The sequence below is a fragment of the Giraffa tippelskirchi genome, chromosome 11 (genome assembly GCF_054371585.1).
Source record: "Giraffa tippelskirchi isolate mGirTip1 chromosome 11, T2T-mGirTip1v1.2.pri, whole genome shotgun sequence".
Lineage (NCBI taxonomy): Eukaryota > Metazoa > Chordata > Mammalia > Artiodactyla > Giraffidae > Giraffa > Giraffa tippelskirchi.
The window spans coordinates 57,606,716-57,628,124 of record NC_137285.1 but is presented as its reverse complement, the minus strand read 5'-3'; the positions used below and the strand labels follow the sequence as shown (position 1 = coordinate 57,628,124).

The 21,409-nt window shown below is 38.8% G+C and overlaps 1 protein-coding gene across 4 annotated transcripts in view; it reads right to left on the bottom strand.

Annotated features, from left to right (window-relative positions):
- Positions 1 to 21,409, bottom strand: part of ARHGAP10 (Rho GTPase activating protein 10) — a 358,841-nt gene that overhangs the window by 113,880 nt on the left and 223,552 nt on the right. For all 4 annotated transcript variants that reach the window (XM_081544290.1, XM_081544292.1, XM_081544291.1 and 1 more), the window contains 2 exons: positions 17,719 to 17,806; positions 8,509 to 8,567 (listed from right to left, as the gene is read on the bottom strand). In XM_081544290.1, coding sequence (XP_081400416.1) covers positions 8,509 to 8,567; positions 17,719 to 17,806 — 147 coding nt within the window. The remainder of the gene's footprint in view (positions 1 to 8,508; positions 8,568 to 17,718; positions 17,807 to 21,409) is intronic.

Sequence of the window (21,409 nt, the reverse complement as noted above, 5' to 3'; positions counted from 1 at the left end):
GGAATATGTTTTTTCAAAATAATAGTTTCTTCTTCTTATCACTGTAAAACAAAAAAAAGTCTGTTCTGCTAAAATTTTAGAAAACAAAGTAAAAATTCAGTAAAAAAAAAAAAATCATTAAAAATCTGAAATACATATAGTTAAGAAAGAACATGCAATCAGACTACATAGAACTCCTACAATCAGAAGAGAGAGAGACAACCCAAAAGAAAAATGGGAAAGCGTAGAGCAAAAATATATGAAAGAGGACAGTTAAATGACCCATACATGTATGGAAAAAACACTAAACTTCATTAGTTATCAGGAAAATAGAAATTAAAACCACAATAAAAACTCCTATACACCTGTCAGGATGGCTTTAAGTGAATAATAAGCTTTGAAAAGCACATGAAGCAATTGGAACTGTCATGCATTAACTGCTGCTGCTGATGCTAAGTCGCTTCAGTCGTGTCGGACTCTGTGCGACCCCATAGACGGAAGCCCACCAGGCTCCCTCGTCCCTGGGATTCTCCAAGCAAGAATACTGGAGTGGGTTGCCATTTCCTTCTCCAATGCGTGAAAGTGAAAAGTGAAAGTGAAGTCGCTCAGTCGTGTCCAACTCCTAGCGACCCCATAGACTGCAGCCTACCAGGCTCCTCCATCCATGGGATTTTCCAGGCAAGAGTACTGGAGTGGGGTGCCATTGCCTTCTCCACATGCATTAACTAGGTGGGAATAATTAAATGGTACAACCAACTTGGAGGACTGTTGGGCAAAATCCACTGATGTTGAACACACATGTTCCCGATGATCCCAAAATGCCGTGGGACCATTCACTAAAGGACACACAATGGAATGTTCTTGGCAGCAGCACTTTTGGTAATAGTCCAAAACTGAAGCAACTCAAGCATGCATCAGGACTAGAACAGGTGGATGATGGTCTATTCACACAATGGAGCACCGCACTGCAGTGAGAGGGACATACTGATTCCCTCAACAGGAATACATCTCATTAAGTGAACTTAAGAAAGCCACACACGTTAGTATATTCCGTACGATCCCATTTACATAAAGGTCAAATGCAGCAACCCTCACCCATGATGTCAGAAGTTGGGAGCATGGGGAAAGGGGGAGAGTAACCTGGGGTTGTTGTTTCACCTCAGTGGTGAGAGCACTGCGTCCTAACCACTGGGCAACCAGGGAGTTCCTCGATGTTCAATTTCTTGACCTGAGCACTAACTGCATGGCTGTCTCTACTTCACTGAAAATCACTAACTGCACGCTTATTATTTGTGCACATGTCTAGCATGTTTCAAAGAGAGGTCTAAGTCACTCAAAACTTTTCTCACCCTAAGATAAAATAGTAATTTTTAAAATTCTTTTTCAGATCCTTCTTCATTTTAGGTCATTACAAGATGCTGAATATAGTTCTCTGTGCTATACGCTAGGTCCTTGTTGTTAATCTATTTTATATATTGTAGTGTGTATATGGGCTTCCCTGGTGGCTCAGTGGTAAAGAATCCTCCTGCCAATGCAGGAGACTCAAGTTCTATCCCTCGGGTCAGGAACATCACCTGGAGAAGGAAATGGCAACACACTCCTGTATTTTTGCCTGGAGAATCCCATGGACAGAGGAGCCTGGCAGGCTACAGTCCATAGGGTCGCAAAAGAGTCAGACACAACTTACTGACTACACAACAAGTGTATATATGTTACTCCCAAGATCCTAATTTACCCCACCTTACCCCTTTTCCCCTTGGGTAACAGTAAATTTGTTTTCTATGTCTGTGAGTCTATTTCTATTTTGTAAATAAGTTCATTTGTATCATTTTTTTACATTCAGCATAGAAGTGATATCATATGGTATTTGTCTTTCTCTGTCTGATTTACTTCACTTAGCATGATAATCTCTAGGTTCATCCATGTTACTACTAATGGCATTATTTCATTTTTTTATGGCTAATATCCCATTGTGTGTGTATACCCACAAATCACATTTTTATCCATTCATCTCTTGATGAACATTTAGGCTGCTTCCATGTCCTGGCTATAGTAAATAATACTGCTATGAACACTGGCGTACATACAAGTTTCTGACTTAGAGTTTTCACCTTTTCCAGCTCTGTGCTCAAGAGTGGGATTGCAGGATCATATGTAACTAGTTTTAGATTTTTTTAGGTCCCTCCATACTGTTCTCCACAGTGGCTGTGTAACTTTTAAATTTAATCCTTTCAGAGTTTTCCCTCTTTTTTTGCAATAAGATATTCAAATATTCTATTTCACTTAATATATAGTGGACATCTCTTGGTCATTAAATGGACTGCACACCATTAATTTTATGAATATTTAGGTTGCTTCCAATGTTTGTAAAGTTAAGCTTGTTCCACTTGACACTTTCAGTAGTACTGTTTGAGAGGGAGGAATGAGATTTTACAACACAGGACATGTTGTTGATAAAGCAAGAGGAAGGGAAAAAGGCTAAGAAATGAAAAAGCACATGATAAAGGAGAACACAATTAATCAAACACTATTAAATAATAAAAGCCTCTTAGATACAGACTACATTTGTCATCGAAAGTAAAAGTAAAACTATCTAAAGAGTTAGGTGATAAATTATAATCAAGCTTTTAATCTGGAGTTAAAACCAAGATAATACCTTACTAAATCAAAGCTGTAAGAAAATGAAAGCAATAAAATATAATAGCATTTTTCAATTCACAGCTTTGATTTTAAAAATGAAATTAAAGCAGGGACTCTGAAAAACAGTCAAAAATTCCCAGGGAAAAAAAGGAAAATTGCCTGCAATAAGAATTTCATACTTTCAAAAACTAAAAATTTTTGAAAACTCTGCACTAAAACACTACTTGTAATTCATGTATCTTGCCAATAATCATCTTCTTCAAAGAAAATCTAATTTTAATATTTTTTATTTATCACTTATTCAGAAATACAAGAGAGGAAAACAGTTTTCCTGCCTTCTAAGGATAAGGTTCTTCATTTCTAAAAATACTATAATCAGTTTTGAAAAACAGAACCAAAACCTTCTATGTCCTTTCCTGAGTCCCTCTCCCACCAGCTCACATCCATCTTATTTGAAATCACACACACAATTTTTTCTGAGTCTGATTTTCCTTCCAAAAAGAAGATTCTGTGGATACAAAATTTTTCAAGTGAAACTACTTTTTCTCCGTTTTGTTCCATTTTTATATTAATAAAGGCTTTATATTAATGGGCTACAACATAATAATAACTTTCAGGTACTCAAAAGGAGTTTTCTAAGATAAATTGTCCTTAGCTGCTTATGCCATGTGCATTTAATTATATTTTAACTAATATAAACTGACAACGCAAGACATAACTTTTTAAAAAATCTAAGATACTGAATTCATCACAACACCAAATTCCTGCCATTTGCCAGGGACAGGAGTTTACTGTAACAGCAAAAGCATTTTAAATTGTGAAATTACAAATCAGCATCTACAATACTTAATGTCAATCTGCTTACATTGCTGTGCCAACTAATGGAGACTGAAAAAGATATGAACATAGCTTACTGGAGCTTATCAAAGATACACAGACAGATAAACTTAAATTCAATATTTAAATGTCATAAGTCAATAATACTGCAATTTTAGGAAACCATTAGCAGTAACCATTCAAGTACTTTCCACGGGACAAAGGGCATCAATTAACAGACATCAAGGAATCCAGTTCTTCTGGGGGAGACCCTATCTAACAGATATTGAATACATCAGGCTCAGATAGCTTGATGTCATTAAGCATCCAATTCCTTTAATTTCCAGATTTCTGAGTCCCTCTTCACCAAGACAACATGACTTTGTCTTGTTTCCCCTACAAGAAACAATGATAGAACAATCTAGCTAGGCAAACACTAGTGCCTTTCCTGTAATAGTTTTCTTTTCATTACAAATGACTAAAGAACGTTGTGATTTATGATTTTGCTTCCCAGGTAACTTAACTACAGGAAGAACACATACTGAACTGAAGAATACGTACTACAGAAGACAAGTATTCTGATTTGGGAGACAGAAAGTTTTAGACTGATGCTGTGTTAGGCATCCAGGCTTCAGTTTTCATCCTCAAACTAAGTTTAGCATAAGTACAACCCTGAAGCCTGGGTCCAATTCTTACCAATATGATCTATCAAAGACTGTGAGCCTAAAAGGCTGAGACACACACTGAGGACTAAAACATTCTCAAAGGTAATACACCCCATGTGCAGTAACAGACCCAGGTAAATGCCTACCAGTCTTCCCCAGCTGGGTAAGATTCTGATTCCAGCAGGACCAAGCAAACTGCATTTTCACCTTACAAATTCCTATACTAAAATCCCATTATATTCTCTCACAAGATGGATGGTATGAAATAGTAATAAATATACATATATTGGTCTCTGTGCCTAGTTCCTGATGCTGAGCTCCTAAAACCCTTGTCTTTGGGGTGTGCTCAGAGAGTCTTATGTTCTAATATTTCTAGTTCCTGACGCAGAACTCCTAGGAGTTCTGTAATTTCCTGAGTGATAAGAACATCTGACACCAAGCTCCCAACTCCCTCTGAATCTGGGGGTGATAAGAATGCCTTCTATTTTAACAAGGTGACTTTTGGTAGGCTTCTAGATGGAGGGTAGTCACCAGAAAGAAGCTTGAATTTTCAGGTCCATCCACCATTCTCTGGAGAGGGCCAAGAAATGGAGTTAATAATCCATCATATCTACAGGGGAGAAGGCAATGGCATCCCACTCCAGTATTCTTCCCTGCAGAATCCCATGGACAGAGGAGCCTGGTAGGCTGCAGCCCATGGGGTCGCTAAGAGTCGGATACGACTGAGCGACTTCACTTTCACTTTTCCCTTTCATGCACTGGAGAAGGCAATGGCAACCCACTCCAGTACTCTTGCCTGGAGAATCCCAGGGACGGTGGAGCCTGGTGGGCTGCCGTCTATGGAGTCACACAGAGTCGGACACGACTGAAGCGACTCAGCAGCAGCAGCAGCATACCTACAAGAATGAAGCCTTCATAAAAAGTCCCTCTAGCACAGGGTATGGAAAGCTTCCAATTGAATGAACATATCTAAATGCCAGGAGGGTGGCACATCCCAGCTTCACGGGTCTAATACTCCTACACTCAGGAGACATCTGGACTTTGCCCTATGAACCTGACCATGTACTGCATCCTTCATCATATCCTTTATTAAATGCATTACCATAAGCTGGTAAATGGACACTTGCATTTCCATGAGTTTTATGAACCACTCTAACAAATTCTCATGTCCAAGACAGGGGCTATGAGAAAGTGGACTTCTAGCCGGTCAGTCAAAAGTACCAGGAATAACCTGGGACTTGGGACTGGTATCTTAACGGGAAGGCAGTCTTGTAGCACCAAGTCTTTAATTTGTGGGATCAAAGGTCAACTCCAGGTAGACAGAATCAGAACTGAATCCAACTGCAGGCCACTCTGCTGGCATCACAGAACTGGTTGGTATGGGGGAAAACCCACACATTTGGTGACCAGAAGTGAAGTACTGTGTGTGTGCAGGAGAAACAAAGGAGTGATTTTCCTACACAGATGGTTTCCAGTTTCTTTAGCAATTTTAAGTTAACTCCATCAGCTGAAACGGTTTATTGGATGCTCTTAATTTCACTAAGAAAAAAAAAAATTTTTTATTTCTTGATGCATTCAACATGGATCAGTAAGTTTTATTTTTTTTTTTTTAAAGAATGAAGAAGAAAAAAAATTCTTTTCTGTGATGACAACAGAGAGAGGAAATTTCTATTTGTATCATATACTCCAGAAATGAACTCACAGGTTCTCAACAGATCTCTAAAGGAAAGAAACTGACAAGGAAAAAGATGAAGGGAAGGATTTTTCTGGTCGTCCAGTGGTTAGGACTTTGAGCTTCCACAGCAGAGGGTACAGGTTCAATTACTGGTCAGGAACTGAGAGCCCATTGTGTGGGATCCCCACAAAGTCCGGAAGCAAAAAAATAAACTACTGGTCTAGAAGGTGATGCTACCTTTTGTACTTACACAATCTCTCCTTCCACATTGTTGAAGGACAGTCTCAACAACTCTTGAAACTCACCCCCTAGGGCTTAGCAACCACTTGTAAGCTCCTACCTCTACATCTGGTAAAAATATAGTGATGTTAGAATTTCAAACATACTGGCTTCAGTTACAAGGCGTGATAATGATACTAACTTATGGTAACTGAAACCTTTATTCCATAATCACTTTATCTTTCTCCAATTCTCAAAGGATTTTAGATTAAAACTGGCACTCTTCTGCTTTTTCCAGTCTCGGAGGCAAACAACATGAAACGATTGTCCTCCAACGAGAGTTTAATTTCTCTTTCCCTGGTGTGCCAGAAATGCCACAGGGAAGAATTCAAAACAACTAAGCATTTGCCTGAGCTTTTGCCAAGAAAACTTTCCCCCACTTCCTTGATCACACTGATTCCCTTTTTAAAAAAAATCCTCTTCCATGTGAAAACAAAAGTGAATAGAACCATATTTTTGCCTTTTGCAAATGCCTGTTTTATATGCAGAATCTAACTGGGCTGACCCATTACTTCTTTCTGTGACTTCCCAGGAACCTTCATGCTGGCTGGAGCAGGGACCTCACAAGGAGATAACATTTAAAGCAATGTTTGGGCAGCAGTAACAGAGGACCCAAAGGGATTGCTCTAAGGTTTTCAACAGATTAAACTATGGAATACATCCAAGGGAAAAAAATAAACGGAAACGAAAATACAATTACAGCTACCGTCAGTGCACCTGTGAAAACCAATACTGCAGGTTTTAGCCAGTAGAACTGGGGTTTTGAATTTTAAATGAAGATCTGTATAACCTGGCAAGGTACTTAGCATATCCCAACCTTCCTTTCCTTAACTATTAAATACCTAACACCAGAATATTTAGGAGGACCGTGGTGATTAAACATCATGTGCCAAATATAAAAACTGAGTGTGTAAAACAGAGTATAACTGAGTGTATAATAGAAAGAAAACAAGAAATGAGTATGACTCACAAAAAAATGTCATCACAAATTAAAATTCTACCAACTATAAGCCTTTTTCATTTAACGTTTCATCACATAGAATTCACTCTCTACCAAATATTGTGTGGGTTTCTGGCATGAGCTCACAATATTCCTTCTGCCTGCAATTTCCATCTAAATATCTTTCTATGTGAAGTCATTTCCAACCTGCTAATCTCTCCAAATCTGCTAATCTCCCCAACCTTCTGCAAGTTAAATATGTCTGTGTTCCCATCACATTGTGCTCATAACATTATTATACATATTATGGTATAGGGAGAGGTGTGTGAACCCCAATATCTGCTACAGAACTCACTCCTGGGGGCAGAAATCCTTTCACAGCTCAATATATTCATTATCTACCAGGAAGAAATATCAATAACCTTAGATATGCAGATGACACCACCCTCATGGCAAAAAGTGAAGAAGAACTAAAGAGCCTCTTGATGAAAGTGAAAGAGGAGAGTGAAAAAGTTGGCTTAAAGCTCAACATTCAGAAAACTAAGATCATGGCATCTGGTCCCATCACTTCATGGCAAATAGATGGGGAAACAGTGGAAACAGTGGCTGACTTTATTTTTGGGGGCTCCAAAGTCACTGCAGATGGTGATTGCAGCCATGAAATTAAAAGACACTTATTCCTTGGAAGAAAAGTTATGACCACCCTAGATAGCATATTAAAAAGCAGAGACATTACTTTGCCAACAAAGGTCCGTCTAGTCAAGGCTATGGTTTTTCCAGTGGTCATGTATGGATGTGAGAGTTAGACAATAAAGAAAGCCGAGCGCCGAAGAATTGATGCTTTTGAACTGTGGTGTTGGAGAAGACTCTTGAGAGTCCCTTGGACTGCAAGGAGATCCAACCAGTCCATCCTACAGGAGATCAGTCCTGGGTGTTCATTGGAAGGACTGACGTTGAAGCTGAAACTCCAATATTTTGGCAACCTGATGGGAAGAGTTAACTCATTTGAAAAGACCCTGATGCTGGGAAGGATTGGGGGCAGGAGGAGAAGGGGACGAAGAGGATGAGATGGTTGGATGGCATCACCGACTTGATGGACATGGGTTTGGGTAGACTCTGGGAGTTGGTGATGGACAGGGAGGCCTGGTGTGCTGTGGTTCATGGGGTCACAAAGAGTCGGACGCGACTGAAGTGAACTGAACCAGGGACCAGTGCAAGGTAGGCAATAAATAAACGTCTATGAATGTATGAATGCATATATTAATTGTTCCTTTTTTCATCTTCTAAAAGGGGGGGAAATGTCAAACACCTCCTAAAGTGATTTCCGTTTTTAATACAGATTATAACAAATAAAAATAAATCTCTCATTTTAGTGGAAATGAGACTTAGTGGAAATTTAAATGGAAATTAAATTAGTGAGATTTAAATCAAAATTTAGTTTCAATTTAGTGGAAATTTTAGTGTCAACACAGTTAACCAGAGAACTGTTTCTATCACCTCGACACAATACTTACTGGCTGGAACAATGAAATCTCCATGTAACTCATAGGTCATCAGTGGCTCTGGAAGACTCCTACATGGAAAAGACAGCTCAGAATTACCAAAGACAAACAGGTCACCTCTCTTTGCACTTTTTATTCATGTCAATGTATGGCAAAAACTACTACAATATTGTAAAGTAATTAGCCCAACTAAAATAAATAAATTTCTTTAAAAAATAAATAAATAAATAACTGGGAGGAGGTGTTATATGCTACAGAATGGCCATTGTGTCCTTTCTGTCCTCTACCTCTCACGTTAGAATATCAAAAAAACACACAAAAAAGGATATTCAATATGTAATGCATTTCTTTATGTGCAAAACTCTCCAAGAAATACTTTTACATATCAAAAAAGATACATCATTCAAATGGATTCTTTTATTAAGTGTTATCTGCACTAGGCATTATCAAAAGCTTAAGCCGTCACAAATCCCTATCAGATCTAAGCACAGAGTATTTCACATTTAATCTGGGAAAGTACCTTTACAAACATCTGATTTCATATATAAAACTTCCTTCCACAGACTAACTTATTTAAAGTCAAACATTTTATCCAACCAAATACAAACAGATAACATTGAAAATCACCCCTACGGTATTAATTGAAGACACCAGAGAAAATATATGGAAAAGATTAAACAAACTTAAAGAAATCAAGTCCCCTCCTCTTACATCTCTTGTAAAAATATAACACTCAATTTTGATAGATGCCTATGAAACGATATAAAATAAAATTGATGACAACTTGAAAAAAATCATTTTAATTTTCTACAAAGCAGATTACAAAAATAGTAGATTTCATCCTGTGGTCAACAGAATGTTAGTTCAATCAATGTTTATATGTATCTTAAATTTTAAAAGCCCAGATCTTCAAACTCTATAAACACTTAAAGAACACTAAGATGAGTTATCAATCTGCATCCCCTTTCTGGGGGGCAATCTGGCAAGATAAAAGAAAAAAACTTCTTAAAACATTTAGATCATGAAGCCCAGAGATTCCTCTTCAAATGTTTTCTAAAAAATCAAAGACATACACACACACACACACACACACACACATTTAAAACACATTCAAAAGCATAGAAAAACACCAGGGATAAAGAAGGTCATTTCACACTGACAAAGAGATCGAGTCATCAAGAAGACATAACAAGCCTAATTTTTTTAACAATCCTAAATGAGTTTTTTAAACTTATTTATTTATTTATTTTGGCTGTGCCCCCATGACTTGCAGGTTCTTAGTTCCCCAACCAGGGATTGAACCCTCAGTCTCGGCAGTGAAAGCACAGAATCCTAACTGGACTGCCAGGGAATTTCCAACAGTCATAAATGTTAATGGGTCTAATAACAGGATCTTCAAAATCCATGAAGCAAAAACCGATAGAACTACAAGGAGGAAAAAGACAAATCCACAAGTGTGACCAGAGATTTAAACATCTCTCTGTTTCAGTAACTGGTAAAAACAAGCAGACAGGGGAAAAAAAAAAAAGTAGACAAAATCAATTAGGATACCGATTTGACCAAAGCTACCAACCATCGATGTACCTAACTGGTATCAAAGTGAAAATGAGATGCTCAGTCGTGTCCAACTCTTTGCAACCCCATGGACTATACAGTCCATGGAATTCTCCAGGCCAGAATACTGGAGTAGGGTAGCCTTTCCCTTCTCCAGGGGATCTTCCCAACCCAGGGATCAAACTCAGGTCTTCTGCATTGCAGGCAGATTCTTCACCAGCTGAGCTGCAAGGGAAGCCCACCTAATTGGTATGCCTGTCACCTAAATGACACTGTATCCAAAATCAACAGAAAACACATTCTTTCCTAGTGCGTATGGAGGACTCATCGTGATAAAGATATCCTGGACCATGAAACAAATCTCAATAAATTTAAAGGGTTCAATTTATACAGGGTATTTCTGTTTACAATTAAAAACTGAATTAGAAATCAGTAACAGAAATATCTAGAAAACCTCAAAGAAAGGAAAACTAGGAAGCACTGTGAATTAAAATGAAAATAAGACATATCAGAATTTAAGGGATATTGATAGAACAGTATTTGGGGAAAATTTTATACCGCTAAGTACTTATGTTAGAAAAGTCTTAAACTTTCTACCCTGAACAGCCAAAAAAAAAAAAAAAAAAAACCAAAGTAAATTAAACTGGAAATAAGCAGAAAAATAGAAACAAAGATCAGAGCAGAAGTAAATCAAACAGAAAACAAAAAAAACAACAGAGAAAATAAGTGAATACAAAAACTGGTTCTAAGTAATCCATAAAGTTGGTAAGTCTGCTGCTGCTCAGTCACTCAGTCGTGTCTGACTCTTTGTGACCCCGTGGACTGCAGCCCACCAGGCTCCTCTATCCATGGGATTCTCCAGGCAAGAATAGTGGAGTGGGTTGCCATTTCCTTCTCCAGGGGATCTTCCCCACCCAGGGATTGAACCCAGGGTTCTTACATCTCCTGCACTGGCAGACGGGTTCTTTCCCACTAGCGCCACCTGGGAAGCCTAGCCACAATAATTAGGAAATAAAGGATAGAAAACACCAATTACCAATCACAAATAACAGAGGTAACTGAAGAATCACTGCAGGCTCTAAAAGTATTCGAAAGAAAATAAAATATTATGAACGTATTCATGCCCACAAATTCAACAGTTTAGATGAAATGGACAAATGTCTTAAAAGACATAAACTATCAAAGCTCACTCCATAAGAAGTACTTTATCTGAGAAACAGTTATCCCACGTCTGTTAGAGAAAATGAATTTGTAAACATCCTGCCAATAAGAAAACTCTAGACCCAGATGACTCACTGATAAATTCTACCAAACAATTAAAGAAGAAATAGTACCAATTCTATGCAAATCCTTGCAGAAAATATAAGAGGGAATACTTTCTAAGTCCATTCTTTGATATCAGCATTTACCTTAGTATTAATATCAAAATGAAAGACAAAAAGACTATAGACTGATATTATTCATGAATGTAGATGCAACTATTCTACATAAAGTGTTAGCAATTGGAATTCAGATGACACCACCCTTACAGCAGAAAATGAAGAAGAACTAAAAAGCCTCTTGATGAAAGTGAAAGAGGAGAGTGAAAAAGTTGGCTTAAAGCTCAACATTCAGAAAACTAAGATCATGGCATCTGGTCCCATCACTTCATGGCAAATAGATGGGGAGACAGTGGAAACAGTGGCTGACTTTATTTTTGGGGGCTCCAAAATCACTGCAGATGGTGATTGCAGCCATAAAATTAAAAGACACTTACTTCTTGGAAGGAAAGTTATGGCCACCCTAGACAGCATATTAAAAAGCAGAGACATTACTTTGCCAACAAAGGTCCGTCTAGTCAAGGCTATGGTTTTTCCAGTGGTCATGTATGGAAGTGAGAGTTGGACGGTGAAGAAAGCTGAGCACCGAAGAATTGATGCTTTGAATTGTGGTGTTGGAGAAGACTCTTGAGAGTCCCTTGGACTGCAAGAATATCCAACCAGTCCATGCTAAAGGAGATCAGTCCTGGTTGTTCATTGGAAGGACTGATGTTGAAGCTGAAACTCCAATACTTTGGCCACCTGGTGCGAAGAGTTGACTCATTTGAAAAGACCCTGATGCTGGGAAGGATTGGGGGCAGGAGGAGAAGGGGACAACAGAGGATGAGATGGTTGGATGGCATCACCAACTCGATGGACATGAGTTTGGGTAAACTCCGGGAGTTGGTGATGGACAGGGAGGCCTGGCGTGCTGCGATTCATGGGGTTGCAAAGAGCTGGACACAACTGAGTGACTGAACTGAACTGAAAATAAATAAAAGGATAATACATCATAACTAAGTTGGGTTTACCACAGAAATTATTGTTTTTTTTTAGTCATTAAGTCATGCCCAACTCTTTTGTGACCCCATGGACTGTAGCCCGCTAGATTCCACTGTCCATGGGATTTTCCTGGCAAGAATACTGGAATGGGTTGCCGTTTCCTTCTTCAGGGGATCTTCCCAACCCAGGGATTGAACCCACATTTCCTGAAAGATTCTTTACCAGTGAGCCACCAAGGAAGCCCATCACAGAAACGTCACTGCCTTAATATTAAAATAAAATTAATGCAATTCACAACAACCATCACTATTCTAGCAAACTAAAGAAGAAAAACTGTAAGATCATCTCAATAGACAATCTAGAGGAGAAAGGATAGTTTTCCCCACAAATGGTACTGAACAATGGTACTGAATCCACATTCAAAAGTGAACTCAGATCCATACTCTATATCCTACACAACAACTAACTTAAAATAGATCATAGACCTATGTGTAAAACTTAAAACTATAAAACTTCTGGAAGAAAACAAAATCTTCGTGACTTTGTAGTCGGCAAAAGTACAGTCCATAATAACTAATAAATAAATGCAACATCATCAAAATTTTTAAATGCTCTCTGAAGGACACTTTGAAGGGAATGAAAAGTCAAGCCACAAAGCTAGGAAGAAAATATTTGCAAAGCACATATCTACGGATCTGTATCCAAAATAACAAGATTTGGCAAGGATATAAAGGAAATGGAACTCTTATATATCATAAGTGGGAGTGTCAAAAAATATAGCCACTCTGGAAAGCAGCTTGCCAGCTTCCCCAAAAGTTAAATATATACTTATCATAAGACCCAGGCACCATACTCTCAGAATTCACCCAAGAGAAACGAAAGCCTCAAAGCTCAGTTGGGTCTGATTCTTTGGGACCCCATGGACTGTAGCCTGCCAGGCTCTGCCTGGAATTTTCCAGGCAAGAATACTGAAGTGAATTGCCATTTCCTTCTCCAGGAGATCTTCCCAACCCAGAGATCAAACACCAGTTTCTTGTATCCCCTGCATTGGCAGGAGGATTCTTTACCACTGGCTCCACCTGGGAAGCCTAAGTTCACTCAAAAGATTTATACACAAAGGTTTTTAGTAGCTTATTTATAACAGTCAAAAGCAACAAACAATGCAACTATCTAGTAACAGGTAAAGAGATAAAAGAAGAAATTTGTGGTGTATCCATAAAAAGGAACACAAGTTAGCATCAAGAAGGAATGCTCAATTCCAGAAAAATAAACGACCCAATCAAAAAGTGGGCCAAAGAACTAAACAGACACTTCTCCAAAGAAGACATACAGATGGCTAACAAACACATGAAAAGATGCTCAACATCACTCATTATCAGAGAAATGACAATCAAAACCACAATGAGGTACCATTTCACGCCTGTCAGAATGGCTGCTATCCAAAAGTCTACAAGCAATAAATGCTGGAGAGGGTGTGGAGAAAACGGAACCCTCTTACACTGTTGGTGGGAATGCAAACTAGTACAGCCACTATGGAGAACAGTGTGGAGATTCCTCAAAAAACTGGAAATAGAACTGCCATATGACCCAGCAATCCCACTGCTGGGCATACACACTGAGGAAACTAGACTTGAAAGAGACACATGTACCCCAATGTTCATCGCAGCACTGTTTATGATAGCCAGGACATGGAAGTAGCCTAGATGCCCATCAACAGACAAATGGATAAGAAAGCTGTGCTACGTATACACAATGGAATATTACTCAGCCATTAAAAAGAATACATTCAAATCAGTTCTAATGAGGTAGATGAAACTGGAGCCTATTATACAGAGTGAAGTAAGCCAGAAAGAAAAACACCAATACAGTATACTAACACATATATATGGTATTTAGTCAATCGGTAAAGATAACCCTGTATGCGAGACATCAAAAGAGACACAGATAAACAGAACAGTATTATGGACTCTATGGGAGAGGGCGAGGGTGGGATGATATGGGAGAATGGCATGGAAGCATGTAAATTATCATGTGTGAAACGAATCACCAGTCCAGGTTCAATGCATGATACAGGGTGCTCAGGGCTGGTGCACCGGGATGACCCGGAGGGATGGGATGGGGAGGGAGGTGGAAGGCGGGTTCTGGAAGGGGAACACATGTACACCCATGGTGTATTCATGTCAATGTATGGCAAAACAAATACAATATTGTAAAGTTAAAAAATAGAAAATAAACTAATTTTTTAAAAAAAAAGAAGGAATGGACAATTGGTGCTTGCTAAAACATAGGTGAATCTCGAATTATACCAAGTGAAAGAACCCAGATTTTATTTTTTTTTTACTTTTTTGGCCATGCAGCATGTGGGATCCTAGTTCCCCGACCAGGGTTGGAACCAGTCCCCGCTGTGTTGGAAGAGCCAAGTCTTACCCTCTGGACCACCAGGGAAGTCCAAGAACACAGATTTTTAAAAGTAAATGCTGTATGTCTCCATTTATATGAAATTACAGGAAATGTCAATCAGTGTACAGTGACAGAAAGCAAACCAAGTGGTTTGCCCAGGGATGAGGGAATGAGAAGAGAAGAGAGAAAGGGAATTCAAAGGGGCTTGAGGAACCTCTGATGGCAGGTTCACCATCCTGACTTTGCTGATGGCTTCACAGCTGTACATGCACGTCAAACTCATCAAAATATATTCTGTGAATATATACAGTTTATTGTACATCAATTACACTTCAACAAAACTGCTTAGCAAAACAGATGCAAAAATATATTTACAGACTATGCTCCCCCTACATTTAATTTTTTACTGAATAAATTTCACTTGGAACATTAGGTAAGTGTAAGGCATACAGTGTGTTATTTTGATAATTTATATATTGTGATGTGATAACCAATGTATCAATATTTATCACATTACATAATTATAGTACAGTATTGTTGTCCATCCTAAAGGAGATAAGTCCTGGGTGTTCATTGGAAGGACTGATGTTGAAGCTGAAACTCCAATACTTTGGCCACCTCATGCGAAGAATTGACTCATTGGAAAAGACCCTAATGCTGGGAAGGATTGGGGGCAGGAGGAGAAGGGGACGACAGAGGATGAGATGGTTGGATGGCATCACTGACTCGATGGACATGGGTTTGGGTAAACTCTGGGAGTTGGTGATGGACAGGGAGGCCTGGCGTGCTGCAATTCATGGGGTCGCAAAGAGTCGGACATGACTGAGCGACTGAACTGAACTGATTGTTGTCTACATTCATTATACTGTGCATTAAATCTCTATGGCCTATTTACTACTCATTACAGGTTTGTCCCCTTTAACACCAGTCTTATCCCTCCACCATGCCCTCATAGCCACTATTTTATCTTACATACAATGTGTGATGCTGCAGGACACACACACACACACACACACACACACACACACAAAATGACAACTGGAGACAGTGAAACTAAAACTTAAAAGCACTAGTGAAGAAAAGCTGTTCTCTTATTTCCTCTCTCTCTCCCCTTCATCCCCTATACTCAAAGAAGAAAAATAAAATGAATTACACCACAGACTAAATAAAGAAAAAGAAGACGCAATCAAAAAGCAAAGCTTTGGTTTTGTTTCAAAAAAGGATCAAGCAGGAAGTAGTGATAAAGTAAAATGTTCATCTGTCAGAGAATGAAAGTTAAAGGGTTCCCAAAAGAAAGAGGGGGGAAATGAGATCGCTTAGAAATCCCATAGAGAGTGTTTCATTTCCAATAAAAATGAATTTGTATCTAAATATCTTCATGCTACTTACGTCATTGCCGTATGTCTAGCCAAGCGATGTGGCATAAAAAAATAAGAATTAAGTACTGGGTCTTTTTAGGTTTGTTTTTTTTTTTTTACTTTTGGCTGCTCTGGGTCTTCCTTGTGGCTCACGGGCTATTTATTGTGGCACACGGGCTCAGTAATTACTGTTCATGGGCTTGGTTGCCCTGCAGCATGTGGGATCCTAGTTCCCTGACCAGAGATTGAATCTAAGTCGCCTGCATTGGAAGGCAGATTGTTCACCACTAGACCACCATGTAAATCCCTTAACTATTGTTAATGTTGGGGAAGCAGTAATAAAAATGACAACTTTCCCATATACAACTCATTATACTGAGTCACCACAACGGTCAGCTTCTCATCCAACAGGAGACATTTTGGACACCTGGGGACAGGGGAGGCGCTCTCATTGTCCCAGCATTTTGGGAATTACTGGAAATCCCTGGAGAAGGGTTGGCAACCCACTCCAGTATTCTTACCTGGAGAATCCCATGGACAGAGGAGCCCGGCGGGCTACAGTCCAAGGGGTTGCAAAGAGTTGGACACGACTGAGCACACATGCGTGATACATTTTGTCTTTTCTATTTGGTCCCTTTTTTAAAGTCCTTATCTTTTCTGAGATACACTCAAATATTTATGAGTGCAGCAATACGATGGTTTAGAAAATCTTTGAAGTATTATTCCCAAAAAGTGGGAGTAGGGAGACTGATGAAACAAGAAGTGTCGAATGTTGAAAACTGAAGGAGCAGGATACTGGGGCTATGAGAAGTCATTATATTCATCTTCCTGCCTATATGTTTGAAATTTTAAAAATATAAAATACATACTATAAGTTGATGCCAATGTGCTTGTTGGAACCCAAATAGCATTTCCCTGAAAAATAATCCTGTTAAAAAGAACTCATGCTGGGGAGGCAGTGCCATTTGACTGCCGGACAAAAATCAAAGTCCCCAGCAGACTCACAGTCTAGGAACCGCAATTGTGACTATTTTCCATTCCTTTGCTCCATGTACTTGTCCTTCATCTAATCTCCAGCTTTGTGATCATTCAGTTCCTTTATTTTTTTCAGGAAAGGTGAATGCTCATAGAAATGCTGAACCCTCTTTGAACTCTATAGCAAATATGTAAAACTCAAAGTTAATCTTTAAAAAACACCTCGTCAATTAAACTTCTTTTCAAATAGCTTTGTATCTTTGTGTCATTATCTTAAGTGTTTAATTTCACAGGGTTTACATTTAAATTAAGATATCTTCACTTTAGCCTACAATACAAAGAAAAGATTCAATGAATGTAATAAATAGCCTTCTTCCTCACTGTTTCAGAGCGTTTAATTCGGAAAACTCACATCCGCATTTCAAAATCCAAGTCTATTCCAATTCTCTTCAGTTGCAATTGATCTGTTGGCTAATGTTCACTGACTATGGACCACACTTCCTGGAGTATCATTAGGCACCTCACAAATATACTTTCACATAAACTTTGACTTTTGAGTTGCACATGCAGAGTCAGCATCAGCTGTGTGTTAGACACCCAGTCTGCTCTTCCCCCCGCTACCAAGAGAAGCTCACCTCAAATACTGTTTCAGGGCACTTGTTATTGTCTTCACTTCCCAATCTACAGAATTCTCCAGGTCTACCTCATTGCAGGTCTTCACATCTAGTGAGCAAGCAAGGAAGAAACAAGTATTAAAACCTGACCATTCAGAGGCCCTCTTGACTGGCTGACAATGCTTAGATTCTTAAACAGCCAAATCACAAATATTGAATTCTGTGGTTTCCTATAAAAAAACATTACATACAATTTCTTATCATATTACAAGTCATGTTCTATTCTTAGACACTTCTAGCACTTCAGAAAATCTGTAGTGGAGATCAAAGTAAAAGGGTAAGGGTTGGGCTAGGAGTATGGAAGATCTTAACAAAGCATTTCAGTATTCACAACTGCAAAGCATGTATCGCTGTTATTACTACTATTACAAGATACTACTCAGCAGCCATGGCTTACAGCATGTGACATTTGAAGAGCCTATATATTTGAACCTGCTTCGGGTGGCATTATTGTTACCACACTGTGTTATGACAGGGGGAACAGCATCTTTAATGTTAAAATTACTATAAGATCAACAACTCAGTGGAGAAGAAGGAAACTAAGTCTGGTCCCCCACTTCTAAGGTTTGTACTCATCATACTATCTCTCCAAAGACTAATACATGATCAACCAAAACAGATATATGATGACACATAAACTTAAAAAGTCCTTCATGAGTAATCTTTCATATTAACATTACAATTTATACACTCATCCAGGAGATATTTATTAGAAGCTGCTACAAAACATTTTGGACATTCATTCCGAATTAGTGTTCTTTGTCCTAAAATTACACTAATAATGTGTTTCTTTCTTTCTTCCTAAATGCCCTTTCAAATACCTAGTGAGCTCTAAAGAAGATGTAAAACATGCACTAAAAAAAAGAACACGAAGAGTTGAAGGAGAGGGGGCAGGAGAGGGAGGAGGGGATAGAAAATGTACAGTCAATTTTGAAAAGGAAAAAGTCAGTCCTGAAATTAAAAGAAAAAAAAAGGATAGTGGGAAAGGCAAGCATTCTGAGTGTGGTGGCATCTCCGAGCCTTGGAAGGCTAGACTACTGCACTTGGCTGTGACCCAGTAGCAGGGAAGAGAGTGCATCAAGGGATCAAATGCCTAGGCTTAAGTCCTGCTGCAAACCTGACCGGCTTCATCACTCCAAGTCAGTTCTAACCTATCTGAACTTCAGCTCTTCCTGTGCACAATGGAGGTAACTATTTGATGCTCTATAGAGAGCATCAAAGTCAATCAGGGCTGTATGCAGATTTCCATAAATCATTAAATGTGCAGGTAATCACCACACTGAGTCACCAAAAGCATAAGCATTCTACCCAAAGAGAGAAGCAGTAAGTGAGTTATGATAAACGGCATCAGTCAATCAACAGAAACTGGTATGAGTTTCTACACTCCGACCATGCAAAGGAGAAAGTAAGAGATTTGTGAAAGAGACATTTCTCCCTCACTCCAGAATGTTTCAACTAAGACTCCCAAAAAAACTAGTTGTTTCAGGGTTTTTTTCCTTCATTGCACTATATTTGTCTAAATATGCAAGGAAACACTTTGTTGGTATACCCTTTTCAAATTAAAGCTCAAAAAGAAAATCCTGTTGAAAAAGAACAGTGCATTAAGTCACGCATGCCCCTTAAAAGAGAAAGGATGTGTGACAACACAACGCTATCCTCAAATTTTTCGAAAGTAAAGTAAAACAGTAAGTGATGGTTATTTCACAGCCATAACATCAGATATATGAAGTCAGTTACTCAAAAGTCTAGAGACTTTTTAAAGCACTTCAACAGCTCTTGATTACAGCAACTGACAGCAAGATGCAATAAACTACAACAATGGCAATTGACACTGATTACATTTTGATCGGTTCCTACAATTCAGAACTCATTTGTTACTGTGCTTGTCAGACAAGCCACAGATACATTCAAAAAATCAAATTAAGCACCCTGATTAAAGGTGCAATCCTTTATAACTAGGACTAAATAATTCTGCTCTAAAGGCTTTGCCAACCAATTACTGCAGTAACTGAATATTCTCTCTCTCATTAAATCAATTATTTAAATCTCATACAAGTCAGATAACATTTTCAATCAACCTGCTACCAGCAAATCACCATTTTAAAATCCAGGAGGCTTCGAAAGGAAATCTTTTACTTTCAGCTTTTGACCATTGTTCTATATTTTGAGAATCACAGTCTTTCTATGGGAAAATAAGCCATCTTTTGTATTTATGGAATAAAACGGAGCTGTCACAATAGAAACCAATAACTACATGGTGTCCATGGTATTACTCCTCCATTAAATTTCCACTGTTTTCAAATAACTCAATCACCCATCCTTAGCAGCTCTTGACAATCTGCGGATGCACTAGGACTAGACAAATTTGTTAGTAACTTATTTGGGATTCAAACTTAAAGATGCATTTAGAGTGTTCAATTAGAATATATGCTCTACTATAAATAAGGTAGAAATTCTGTTTCTTCTCTGGCCAAGGAATATTACACCACATGGGCTAGTTTAAAACCTAAACTAGTAAGCAGAGACACAAAGAGTTGACTTTTTATTTGGATAGATGTTTCGTAATTATATAACCAGTGGTCATTTTCTTTTCGAAACTGGAAATTTTCAGCCCAGCACAAAGTGCTGACATCTTACTGGACACTGACTTGGGTCCTAAAGCACTTGAAGAGGCACAGTGACTGACTGAGTTCTGAGAATATTCTTTATAATCCAAAACCAGAATCTTTCTCAGCTCCATTAGTTTCCTTTTCCCCTCAATCTATGTGAAAAGTTGTCCTACAAAGTAAACAACATAAGAGGTTTATAGTAAAACAACTCTAAATCAGTTTGATTTCTGGCTTTCTATGGTTCTGTGTCTTAAATAACTAAAATCATCCAGCTGTTTCTACAAATTAAATTTGGAAACAGGCAGAAAATTCACCAGCACACACAAGCTACCACTGAATGTTCTCAGCACTGCTCTGATGCTCTCATCCTGAGGAGAAGGAGGAAGCACACAGGACAACTGTAAGTCAGCTCAGTTCCAATGTATCACCAGCAATTGCAATTCATCTGTTACTTCTCACCCCACTTACTACAACACCATGACTTACCCAAAGACACCTCATCTGCTGTTTCTCTGCCTTTCCCAACTGCCTCAAGTTTCTCATAAAAAAACAAGCCAAAAAAACTTTTAACAGACCATGTGTGCCCTCTATTAGAGAAAAAAGAAGAAGAAGGAAAAAAAAAAACACATGTAAGGGGAAGGAAGGCACTGAGGAATGTTCTTATGGAACCTTAAGAAGCATGGTCCGAGGGAAGGCAGGGAGGCTGCTGGAAAACTCAGCAGACCGCAACCTTCTGCAACCTTCTGCCCCCGGGGATGGAGAATGACCAAGAGACAAACAACTCTCCTCACTGGGGGAGGAAGGCAGCTTCCCCCTCCTCTACCTCTCCTGAAGGAGTACAAGCAATGTGTCTATTTAGAGGGCCTTCTATGGTCAACTGCCATTAGTACTTCATGGGTGGTGGGAGAAAAGAAGGAAGGGGAGAGGCAAACAGGAATGGGGAGGGGAGGATGGAGGGGAAAAGGAGGAGGGGAAGGAAGAGGAGGAAGAAGAAGAAGAGAGAAATATTTTTCTCTGTTGCAATCTTAAATGTGAAGAGTGAA